The 12,934-nt window shown below is 38.7% G+C and overlaps 1 protein-coding gene across 4 annotated transcripts; it reads right to left on the bottom strand.

Moving 5' to 3' along the window:
• Positions 1 to 293: 293 nt before the first annotated feature.
• On the bottom strand, positions 294 to 10,159 carry LOC140238857 (beta-lactamase domain-containing protein 2-like). 4 transcript variants are annotated; one of them, XM_072318752.1, is made up of 8 exons: positions 10,001 to 10,159; positions 7,650 to 7,813; positions 6,877 to 7,013; positions 5,804 to 6,029; positions 5,138 to 5,328; positions 4,270 to 4,353; positions 3,206 to 3,370; positions 294 to 2,577 (listed from the first exon to the last, which is right to left on the bottom strand). In XM_072318752.1, exons 1-8 carry the CDS (start codon positions 10,135 to 10,137, stop codon positions 2,386 to 2,388), a joined length of 1,296 nt encoding a protein of 431 aa, XP_072174853.1. In that variant the 5' UTR covers positions 10,138 to 10,159; the 3' UTR covers positions 294 to 2,385. The 4 variants fall into 4 exon arrangements, with proteins under 4 accessions (XP_072174853.1, XP_072174854.1, XP_072174856.1 ...); XM_072318753.1 differs by having other exon boundaries at positions 6,877 to 7,010; XM_072318755.1 differs by lacking the exon at positions 5,138 to 5,328 and having other exon boundaries at positions 5,804 to 6,025.
• Positions 10,160 to 12,934: the final 2,775 nt, after the last annotated feature.

The raw sequence follows: 12,934 nt of genomic DNA, 5'->3' as shown, positions 1-12,934 counted from the left end.
TTGAATTACAATTTGTGATGTGTACCATTGCCAGCAGTAACCATTAACCAAAGTGCCGTAACCTATACCTGCTGCATGCTTTGTTGATTACAGTACACTGTACTTAATAAGCAGACTCTTCGACTCTAATAAACTGTTTTTGTGGAGGATTTGAGTTTAATAGATGTAACCTCACTTTCAGGGAAGTCTAATTGTCATGTACAGTACCAGTTCTGTTTATGACAGCCCGGTTTATGACATAGACAAACAAGAGACCCGCGGGTCTAGTGCTCACCTGAGTATCGCAAGTTCACCTTTCACGCAGTCACTAATCTAAATCATTCACAGCTTTACTAAAATTTGACCAGGCTTCTCAAGTAGAAGATGAAAATGTACAATAAGGGCCGAAATTTTTAAAGATTCCTTAATTTGGGGGGATTGGGGGCCCCCTGGGACCCTCTGGGTGGGGCATGGTGCCCATTTTGATAAATTGAGATCCTGACCCCCTAGGGATGCTACCTGCCAAGTTTGACGAAAATCCATCATGAGGTTTTCAGGAAGAAGATGAAAATGTACAATTCAGGCCCCCATTTGGACCTTCCCAACCCCCCCCCCCTGCCCCCAAGAGGGGCACCCCTGGATTTGCTATGAACAAACTTGAAACTACAGTCATTAATGTACTCACTCATAGTATTATCTTAGCTCTATAACTTCTGATTCTAGAGAAGATTTTTAAAGATTCCTTCATTTTGGGGGGTTTGGCCTTTGAGCCTTTGGCTCAGGTGAGCTAATAAAAGCTATGCGTGACACACAGTGCAAATGTATGAAAGCAGGTCTGATCAGCCTTTCTGTATAAAGTCAGCATAAGAATTAGTCAAAGGGAATAGCACAGATGTGATTTTATGTGGTCAATTTCATTGCAAGCAGAGCCGAGTTTACACATAAGCTTTGTTTATTTGTTATCAGATCAAGGTAAACCTTGCCATATTGGTATCAACATGCTGGTGTGCTCGTCAGCAGACTGTCTCTTCCTAGTCTTATAATATATAATCATAATACACAGTACTTATTGCAACAATACACGTACATCATCTGAAGACAATGCAGAAGTACAACAAAAATGTAACAGAAGCAAGAAAGCAATGTTGTTTACATGCAAAATAAGCTTTTAATTTCTTCTCTCTTTTGCAGCATTATACAAAGACTTTGCAGTAAAATCATTTTTTAAATGCATCAACCCAACTACACCTAGAATCATCTTCATCAATGTAATGTATTTCAACGCTGTACATTGCTCTTCAAAGAAAGACAAATATTCATTATAAACATATCATGTCACACTTCCGACATTGCAAATAACACTCATTGATCATACAAATATGTCTACATACCGCCAATGAAAGTTCTTGCAAAATGACTATCACACACATCAGATACTAATACTGAATAGTTAGCTTAGCACAGAATAAACCATATACAGTGTATAGTACTTTGTGGTGACTTCTGTGGTATCTCTGATGTAATAGCTTGGAACCCATTAGATCCTATACAATCTATTATGATCAGATCCTATTCCTAATTAATATTCTTTATTTTTATTCACCCCTCACTCTCTTCCTTCATTACAAAAGCAGCTATCTTCTGTGTAAACAATAACTCTAGGGTTTAGTACATGTACAGTATTACCAAAAAAGCAGGGTTCCTGCACCTTTTACAAAATGAAATTTGTGGTTAGTGTTGAATAAATGAAAATCACTATTAGACAAGGAGTGTACACATAAAGTGACTGTGTATACCACCCTAACAATGTTTGTAGTGAACAAGTTAGTGAGAGTTTATTTGATAAAATGTTTTCCTTAATACTAGAATTACATTGAAAAAAAAAAGAAAATGAAAATCACTAAAAAGCAATAAATATACAAATTTATAAATCTCCATGACTTTTCCATGAAATATCCAAACTTCTGCATTTGACTGCACATGACTTTTTCGGGCCTGGAAAAGCATTTTCAAAATTCTATGACTTTTCCAGGTTTTCCATGACCACAGGAACACTGAAAGAGGGGCATTTTTGATAGCACCATGAGAGCAGTGCTCTTTTATCCATTGCCTTCAGGAAGAGTCAGGAAGAAAAGGACACTTACTGGCTCCTCAGTAGGACAATAATTTTCTTCGCAGAAAGTCCCATCTCTCTTAGCATCTTGAATGCTACCAAGCAGAATTCACATTAAAAATCCTCATGTAAACACAGAACTCTCCATTTGACAGATCTGGTTTCAGAATCTATTCAGGTGCTCATACATGTGTAGTTTTCTTTTCTGTCTTAGTCTATTGACATGCATTGTCAATCATTACCACATCAATTGTGTCCAGCTTTGATATCAAATAGTGATCTAGTATTAAGGCTCAACCATTTTCTCCTTCAATCCTCTTAACACACTTGTACATTGCCCTCTGTAGAGATAAGTATCGTGGGTCGTCCCCAAGTCCAAAGGGAGATGCGCACCTCGAGGTGAAGGCAAAACCGAGTTGGTAGCGGGGGTCAGCAAATGCCACCTGGCCTCCAGCGCCAGGATGGCCAAAGATCTTGCCTCCATCCTGAAAGTGCAATGGTTTAAAATTGTTTTCATGAAAGTCATATTGTTGGGTAATGAACAGGGTATTGGTTCACATTCTATGATATTTTTCTGCCACATGAGATCTGTCACAGGATGAGAACTCCTTTAAGGGAAGCACTTCCCTTAGGGAAGCTTTACTTGCAAGCTTTCAAAATTGAAACTAAAGCTTCATTTATAGTGGTAAGAAAACAGCAACAAAAACAACAACAATCTTTCCATAAGCAAAAAATAAATTATTTTCTTAAATGTCTCTTTACTGTAGAAGTGGATACTTTTGCACAAATTATTTTTGTGCTCGGCTGGGTAAGATGAATTTCACATGTTTTTAATTCCGCAGAATCAAAACACCAATTACTGGAACAAATGGCAAACACAGATGTTTGTGTGCTTTTATTTTCATGCTAGTTTCTGGTTGCAAAAAAATGTGTGAAAATTTTAACACAGCGAAAATGTCCACCTTTACAGTGTTTGTTTTTGTTTGAGTGTAAGGGTTTTTTGCTACCTTGGAATGTAAGTGGTTGTAATTTGTCTCCTTTTCTTTTAATAGAAATGTTAGTTACATCAAGACCACATTCTATTTTGACACATCACTGGATGCATGAACATACCTCCGAGTAGTCAATGATCATTCCACGCTTCCAGGAGACAGGGAGTTTAATGACCTTGTCCATGGTTTCTGGCTCAGAGTCGAGGAAGGAATCCACCAGCTCTCTGGAAAGGAGCTTCTTCCCAGAGGTTAGCTCTGTGCCTCCCGTTGCTAGGATACCAAGCAGCTGTGAAGACAGGTACAGGGCACTTCAGTTAAAATGAACACTGTTGTAATGAAAACTTGTTTCAACAAGGTAAAAATTCAGGCACCATCACTTGCATCTATGGTGCTAAATTCTCTTTAGTTGTAACTAAATTTCAACAGACCGAATGAAAGAAAACTGCCAATCCCGAAGACTTTATCATAATGGGACTAGCCTGTATTGACATAAAGGCCATGGATCATTAAAAAACTCAGTGGAATTCAACAGCTTCATCTATGGAATAACCAGCAAATGAACCTTTGGCTTTTGCACTAGTTGCCATGGTAGTGATTATCATTTCACCTTTAGAATAAAATTTTCAGTGGATTGCATTTCAGTATTAGAGTCACATACACTGTAGTCCTATTGATTGACTGCAATTTACAAGGAATGTTTCTGTAGGTGCAATGTCTGTCAGTCTAAAAACTACATGCCATCAGAAAAAAAAGGGGGCATATATCCCTGGTTAAAAGAAACCCAAAGAACAAAACAAAGATCATATTGCGCAAAAATATAAAAGAAAACTTGGTAAGTCCCTACTGACAAATATCACAATTGTTATGATACATCATATCATTACAACGCTACATGAATGTATCTTTCTGACAGACAGAAATATAATTATGTTCTTGGCAAACAGATGATTCTTGCATACAGGCCTCAAACCTCTTATATATTCAAACATTCTCCATGGATTACAATTTGATAATTTGACAATAAATTCCATGTATGTATTGTAAATCAGCTGATATCAATAAAATATCATCTATTACTTTTCTATGATCTATCAATTTCAAAACAAGCCATATTTGGCTTATAGTTTGAACAAGATCACTTGCTGTAGGGGAATTTTTTCACAGATACTTTATAATTTTACAAACCTTTGCTAATCCTTCTGCAGTGCCGAAGCCATTGGCTGATGGTATTTCTATCGCACGATATTCTGGGTTGTTCTGTGTCTTAAACTGCAAGGTAAAATTCATCAAAAATGCAAATGACAAATCTCACCTTCATGCATAAATCCAAAGCTACAAATCTCAATGGAAGAAACAGAATGCTCTGATTGAAATAATCATAGCAAAATCTCCATGATAATTTTTTATTTTTTATTCAAGTTTATACTCGCTCTGTTACGTGTATATGCTCTGTAAAGAATCATTCACCACAGTTACTGACAAAATTGTTTGCCTTCCAAGTTGCTACATCGTTGTTTTGTTGTTTTTTTTAAAAAAGAAAGAAATGTAAAACCCTTAATCTCAGAAGACTCAGAGGATTTCATACCCTACATATATTTTGTAAACAATAAAGACCCATGAAAACACAAACTCCTTGCTTGTGCACATGCAGTCACTGTATACGCTGATGACCATTGCATACAGAGCAAATGTAAGGAGTTGTGTCACAATGAATATCCAAAATGGATGCAACAAAGAAATATGAGCAATTCCTGATGCTAACATACCACTAAAAATCTATACAGGCACTGGTTTGCAGCAGGTACACATTTATACTTAGTTCCATGTTACAAAATTGCACACAAGGATGCAATACAAAGCTTGACTTGTACATGCCCGTATTTTGACAATCAATCAGATATCTTTCTTATCAATCTACTAGCCAGTAGGTAGAAGGGCAGTGTTTATGTTGGAACCTGTAGAAAGAAGGTATTTGTGCCTTGACAGTGCATCTGGGTGACCCACAGCCCAGCCAGGTTGTTGGGTTGTCAGCACACTACCCTGTATGACTCACGTTTATTAGGTCACCTGCATTCAGGGTGACATCCTTAAGCAGGTATGTATCCCTCATGGACCTTGCTACCACTCGACGGTTGCGGGTGCTTCTCAGTGCTTTCAGTGCCACTGCTGGGCCGGGATCAGGAATGACGAGCTTGGCTGTTCGATGATTCTCCTCAAGGGGCAGGCCGATGAAGAAATCAATTCCTGCCAGAACAGTGAAAGTGTTTGTGTGTACTAAACATGTCATTCCTGTCGACACTTGCACACAATTTCTGATCTTGATCTTTTTTGTAACACACAGTAAATACTAATTACCAAGACTTTGCCTGCCCAGTGCCTGTGCCTGCCCATGAGAATCACAACAAAATCATACAACCCCTTTGCATCTTATCACTCATTACAGTATTTCAGAGTATTTGTTGTTCTTAAATAATAAAGATATACTGTAGCTGTTTGGGGCACATGTTGGTGAGATTTGATCTGCATATTGTGTTGTGATATGTATACATGTATCTGCATAGCTTGAATGTTTCATTTAGAAATCTAGAAAGAAGATTCCAAAGGGCCAGGAAATTTCACAACAAAAAGAAAACAAGAAAAGAGGGAAGACAGACTTGAAATGAAACCAAAATTGCCTGATAAAAAGGACTAGAAATGGCAGCCGAACTGAAGCACTTACCAAAGGGCTTTGCGATCTCCTCAGCAAAGAACCGCCCGATAGTGCGTCCCTGTGGGTCCACTCTCCGGAGCAGCTCATTGGCCAGGGGTCCCAGGGACACAGAGTGATATCCATGGGCCGTCCCAGGTTCCCACAATGGAGCAGCAGAGGCAAACGTGGCCCCGCATCTGGCGCAGTCCCGCAGGATGTCATACTTGAATGGTTCCGGTGATAATGGAAGACCTGCCTGGGACAAGAGGGGTGTCAATAATCTGAATACCATTCAGCAACTTCTTTTAAACCCACAAAGAGCATAAGTATCATCTGTGCTTGGTATCCGTCATTGTCATAACAGTCATGACATTTTTTTCTTCTTTTTTTTTGTTTTCCTTCTTTTTTTGTGTGTTTTCCTTCTACTCATTTGAACAATATTGGAATTTCAAACTTGTAATGTATTTTGTCTCTATAATTTTCTTTTTTTCATGGCAAAAATGTCAAAACTTATGGACATATCTTGCGATTTCTTTCATAATGTCAAGCACATAAACATGGTTTTGTAGTTAAAATTCTTATTTGTAGGTACCTGGTAGTTTTCTCATACCACACTTGAATCAAATACTTATGCCAATGCACTGAACTGCAACTAGCCAAGCTATTTCAATGTCAATGGTTGATATCCCGTAACTATGGTTGTAATTACAGTATGGTAAAGCCATCCAATCTTGACAACATGACAGTCTCATACATGTGTATAAAGGCCATTGTGATATATGTATTTCCTTTATATTGATAGTTAAAACTAGTTTTTGCCAAGGACTTTGGAAAGTTTGTACAATGCTATTGGGTTTTCTTTGCCAATCAGTGAACAAAGCACACAAAAGGCTCAAAACAATTTAAGCAATTAGAGAAGAAGGCACACCAGAGAACACTGCCATGAACCCGTTTAGGATGGTTTGATTTTGCTATAACATGCATTTCCCATAGACACCTGCCCGAATATACTCAGGACTCGTCTTCAATGGGTTAAAACACATCAAAAATAAGGAATTCACTGTGAGGATGTCCAAAGTAGTTACTAGATACTGAGATCTCACCTTGTGTTCCATCAGCTGCTCCACGGTAATGTTTTCCTTGCCATTTTGTGCGAATTCAGGCCAGTAGTGAGCAACTGGCTTGTCGTATTCCACCAATCCTCTATCAGCTAGTAATGCTATGCAGACAGCAGTCACTGCTAAAGGTTTGAACAAACACCATAAAAGAATATCCAATTGATTTAAGTGAGCAATTTTGCACGATTATCCTTCTCTTTCTTTCAAAGAATAGTGGTCTGCTGTAGCCAATAATGAATTCTCCATCATGTGGGCTACTTAAACCCTGGCGAATATTGGACTTCTTTGTAAACTAAACATTCTGTGGTTAAAAATTTATAACATGATGCATGAATCACATATGAAAATACAAAATGCTTCCGCTCAAAAGCAGTACACTGGGGATCCTAAACCTGGTTTATGTTGACTGACAAATTGTCCACACACAGACTATCAAGTGCAAAATGCAGCTTGCTCTCTTTAGAATTCAGTCACTCTGATCAAATCCCTCATTTTGTTATCCCATGTCAAGTTTTGATAAAACATCATTCTTTTTTTTTTTACTCTATTTGTTGCAAAATTCCTACATAGCAGGCAGTGCATAGAATAACCAAAACATTCATTGATATATACTTTGAAACAAATTGATTTTCCTGAAACTCTCAAGTCTTTCACAGATCTTTGTGCATTCCCTGAATCCACAAATTATCAAAAAAGAAAGATCCACTTAAAGTAACCTTGTAATGTTGTAATAATGTAATGCAATTTAGAAGACTCACCTTTTGTTGTTGAGTAAACAACAGAAAGTGTGTTTTCTCTCCAGAGTTGCTGGGAGTCAGCGTCAGCGTATCCACCAAAGACGTTGACAACATTCTCACCCTTGAAGTAGACAGCAAATGCAGAGCCGCTTTCTCTGGACTCCAGACCTCTTTCAAAGTTTTGCCTAGAAGTTATAGCCAGAAACTAGTGAGACATGTTTGCTTGATGAAATGAGATCTGTATGGTTATCATTCACGTAATACAGTTTCTGTTACAGAGAAAATGATGAAATGTTTGATCCATCAGCACTTACTGGGACACTGCACATGAGCAGGTACAATCTACTCATTATCCAAACGAGCAGTGTTGTGTGGAAACGAGTGCCTTTGATCACCTGAAATAATGGTAATGATACAACTTCTCTTACTACTATTTACACTAATACTACTGCTACTACTACTACTACTAGGTACTACTACTACTATTAAAGCACTACTACTACTACTACAAATTATACTACTACTAAGTACTACTACTGCTACTACCTGCCTACCTACCTACCTACCTCTATAGAAGGATGATCGCAAACATGGGTCACAGAATATATATATATATATATATATTTTTTTTTTTTTTTTTTTTTTTGGGGGGGGGGGGAGGAGGGGGGGGGGGGGCTGCAGGCTGATGGGGGCAAGGGTGAATGGTCCCCCCCCCTTTTTTTCGACAATAAGATTTTCTGGGTGGAACCCTCAGAGTCATGGGTTTGGTTAAACCTGGGCCAGTCGCAGGTAGGGTTTGGTCTGACTTTTTACTTACTGGTATTTTTTTTAAACTGCTTCTCTCTTCCCCTCTCCCTCTCTCTCTCTCTCTCTCTTTAAAGAGCAAAAAAGTGTGTGAGATTGCATGTGTGTGTTTGTGGGGGGGGGGGGGATTGGGGCACTGCAGCAACAGTCCCCTGACATTGATATTAAAAACAAAGAGTACTGGTAGAAACCCTACTGATTTTGGTTAACCCATTGAGGATGGGCTTATTTTGCTACAACAAACATTTCCCATAGACACTTGCCAGAGTATACTCAGAACTTGTCCTCAACAGGTTAATTTTGAAACCCCCCACCACCACACAAATATTAAGCATTCATGAAATGTACTGAGCTACTTCGTGTTGAACTTTCATCATCTAGAAGTCAACTGACTGTGAGCTGAGTGAAATTACAGTGCACTCTAACTATACACAGCCCAGTCGCTGTAAGTAGCGGCTGTATTCGCACAGCGTATTAACAGCGTCTGGTCGGTGATCGGGCTAAGTGCACTCCTGTTATAACCAACACAGTTATAAATTCATGAAATTCTGGTTACAACAAAACAGGAATTCAGGCCACAACATTATCGGCTCTACGTTCTTTACTGTTTACCGTACTGAAGTTCAGTTATAACAAACAAAATTTCTATACAATGAAAGAAAACTGCCAGTCCCGAGGACTTCGTTATAACGGGAGTCCACTGTACCCTACTAATCAAGTACTATGTTGTGACAGTCCAAGTAAGTGTCACTGCCCCTTCAATAATAACGGTTAATCTGTGACTGGGGTCTAATTAATCTAGGCTCTCATATGGGCATTGACAATGAAGGTATTTATTAATATTACTACACAGAGTGGGTGCACCCACATGGACATACACAGTCGGAAAATGTTGTTATGTAGAACAACTCTATTTCATGATGTGATAATTAAATTTTGATCTTGCAAATCCAAATTGAAATACAGACAAGTCTTATATAGCAAGGCTGTGCTTGCACATTATTTCGATATTCTAACGTCATGCATCTATTTCACTCAGATCTAGTCAGAAGAAAGTTAGAAAGTTCTCCACCAATAATGGAGAGACGATCTATATCTGCAGGTAGCCTACCTGTTATCTGAAGGAGCTGTGCCCCTGTATTAGTCAACAGTCCCATTCCTGCGATTTGGTGTGCCTTTCTTGTTTTGTTTTGTTTTCGAAAACTGCGTTTTCCAGATTAAGATCTTGTGTTTGCAGATCCAGAAACAAATTTAGCTCAACATTAGCACTGTTGATGGTTCTAACCTATGCATGACAATTGAAACATAAAAATTAATGGTGCACAACGAGTGTTTGCGTACTGTATTCACCGAGTCTTGGTATGGAAAAAACCAAAACAAAAAGACGCGTCCCGGGCACCGCGACACCGCCGACACCGCGGCGTCGGATCGAACTAGCCGGCCGGCCGGCCGGCAGTCAGCGCTGGCTAGCTGGCTGAGGTGGAAGCGGAGGTACAACAGTGTATACACTGCACTACTCAACATTACACAAGGTAAGGGAAACTGAGAATGCCGGACAACAACCTTACCTGAAAACATCCCTCACATCTTCGAAACCCGGCTTGACACTTCCTCCCACTGTGATGGGAAGTTTCTTTCGCAATATCCTTGGCAAGTATCTAACAGAGACTGCTGTTAAGGCAATAATTGCTAATTTATCAAGCATTGTGTGTGGCTACGGAGTTATCTCCATTCCCATTTTCCTACGAAGTCCAAAAGGCGACGACCATGTAACCAGTGTGTACTTGTGTGTATGTACATTACGTGTACAACCAGCAGGGAGGTGAGACCAAGGAGGTACCACCTCCTTGGTGAGACGAACTACAATGTAGAAGGGGGGCAAGGTGGTGGGGTGTGATAGTGGAAATCGTACTCCTCATGTAAAAGCATTCAAGCCATCATCTGGGTTTTACCCACAAATTCCCTTACACACCAATTGACCTCTGTGCAAAGTTAAAATTTTATACAGATGGTTGAAAATAGAGCAACAAAATTAGATGCTTTCATGTTTAAATTACTTCCAACAAAGCCCCGTACGATTCAGCTTTTGCTCATGAATATCAATGTTAATGTTATCTGATACAGTTTACTTTAAGAACTATGAGGATCAAAGGTGAGAAATGTTTTTGTAACACCTAGTACAATGTATTTTGTAATATTAGAGCTTATATGCAATCATAACAACACAATATTCTATATATTTTTAGCGAACATCAAGCTGGGTGTACCGGAAGATTCTATTCTTTAATGCAGCAAAGACCCTTTATGCGGACTTCGCAAGGATTGGTAATATTATATAGGCCTACAGTGGACTCCCGTTATATCAAGGTTTTATACCTGGAGTTCCAACTGGCTGTAATTATTCAAACAGTTGTCATATTTCTATTGATGTACAAAAGAATTCCACATGTGCACTTGTGCCTTTGATGATCGATGTTCGAAGCCGCCGTCTTGCTGAGCAATCTGGAGATTCATTTTGAACGTTATCATAATATTTGGCCATATTTTGCTTATCTATTTATTAAATGAAATGAAATTTCACTTAATGACAAACAATGTAAAACAAATGTCCATCCCGTCCAGAAATTTGTGCAAAAGTAAAAATCAGAGCTGTATCATGTGAAAATATAAAAAAGTACCATCCTGGAAAGCTGGTTTCATCACTTTTCCGCTTAATTTCCACAAATGAAACTAATATGGAATAATCTTCAAGTATAATTCTTATTGATATAAATATCAGATCAGTGCTCGGGTATATGTATGCCCAGTAGAGTAATTTTCATCTTTATTTCAGCATTTTTTGTTCAATTTCTATTCGCGCATCCTCGTGTCTGTACCACCCACCTTTTATAAGAAGGGATAGCGAAAAGTAATTACCATCACAAAGACATCTTCCTTTGAAAGTGGCTGGTGATTATGCAATGAGACACGAGTCATATTGTCTTCCTGTCTGCGCGGCAGATCCTTTTTGGCACATGCTTCAAATATTTTTGAGCGGCAGCTTCGAACATGGGATCAAAGGGAATAACACCGTTGTTTCTCCATCTCTTGAACCTCCTTGGTTATATAACATGGCAGTTCTCTTATTCGTTAAAACCGCACATATAAACGATAAAAACATAGGGCCTACAGCAGATAATGTTGCAGCCTGAATTTCTTCATTTCGTTGTTAACCAGAATTTCGGTAATTATAACCGTGCTCGTTATAACTAGAGTGCACTTTACTATTGTGATTGCGTATAGAGCTTTCATTCTAAAAACTAATGCATTCTTTATTTCTTTTTGCACCTTGGAATCGCATGGAATCGCCATTTCGGAATCTCCTTTTCTAACAGTGTCTGAGGATTCACAATTTCCCCCTTTTCCAGTTTATTCACGTCGATATCAGAAAAGACAGTTTTTCTAAAGATCTTCATTATTTTCCCCATCCGGTCATTTCCACAAGCAGAGAGCATAATCATTATGCAACCATAGGATGCATACGAAGAGTTTGTTCGCAAAAACCGATAAGTCAATTTTTGAAGATTTTGAAGTACGGTCTCTGTCATAAAGTACAAAATAATACCTTTTAAATGATCACTACATATAAAGTTGAGATTTAAATGGTCACTACATATAAAGTTGAATTTTTGAAGTTATGGTCAAAAGAAGCAAAAATTTTCTTATTATTCTCTTTATATTTCTTGACCTTTAATCGCAAATATCTCCATTTGACAAATATATGGACTTATCGGTTTTTGCGAACAAACTCTTCACTGGTATTACTTTCCACCCATCATAGGGACATGTGATATAACGTAATATCTGCAACATCACAATGATAAAACGATGGAAGCCCTCCTGATATCTGTTTTTCCTTTCTTTTTTCCCTCTTCTATTCACTTACTTTGATTTTAACCGAACGGCAGATTTTGTCGCCATTGTATCATACAACACTAATACACTCAAAATGTCAATAATTCAGTGAAAAGCTAAAAAAGCGAGAGATAGACAAACAGTTGTCTACTCGTCAATCCAAGAGCACCGGAGCGTAGCCATTATAAACGCAAAGTGTAGGGAATGTCCCTCTTTCACATTCCTGCTGGTGTGCTGGGAAGTCTTTCATCTCCTTCTATTGTACGATTCGGTAATCGACAGTGAAAGATTGACAATAGTATTTAGTCCCCTCCTTTACTTCTTCTTGCGTGTTCCTGTTCTTAGCTATATTGCCAGTGAGTGTGCGTTTGCGGGAGGAATGTCAGCCCCCCCCCCCCCCCCCCCAGTCCCGTACAGAGGAGTGCACTTGCCGGCAGAGAAAGAGAAGTCATTTGTATACCCTTTGTTGACATCAAGCTGTGAGAATGTTGGGAAATATATGCTGACGGGGAACTTTGGGGGAAATATTTTGTTTTCAACACAAAGTGGTAGGTTTTACAGGAGGGAATTTCCCTCCTCATATTCTTTACTTCGTATGCTATACTGAT

The sequence above is a fragment of the Diadema setosum genome, chromosome 15, assembly GCF_964275005.1.
Source record: "Diadema setosum chromosome 15, eeDiaSeto1, whole genome shotgun sequence".
NCBI lineage: Eukaryota > Metazoa > Echinodermata > Echinoidea > Diadematoida > Diadematidae > Diadema > Diadema setosum.
Note: the sequence above shows the minus strand (reverse complement) of the source record. Positions and strands in the feature narration are given on the sequence as shown.

What these genes read in the sequence shown, in the direction of transcription:
- LOC140238857 (XM_072318752.1), bottom strand. Translation starts at nt 10,137, where the DNA reads ATGCTTGATAAATTAGCAATTATTGCCTTAACAGCAGTCTCTGTTAGA. An exon ending in TGTTTACTCAACAACAAAAG is followed by an intron (nt 7,014 to 7,649) that starts GTGAGTCTTCTA and finishes TCAAACCTTTAG; the next exon opens with CAGTGACTGCTGTCTGCATA. An exon ending in AGCAGCTGATGGAACACAAG is followed by an intron (nt 6,030 to 6,876) that starts GTGAGATCTCAG and finishes CTCTTGTCCCAG; the next exon opens with GCAGGTCTTCCATTATCACC.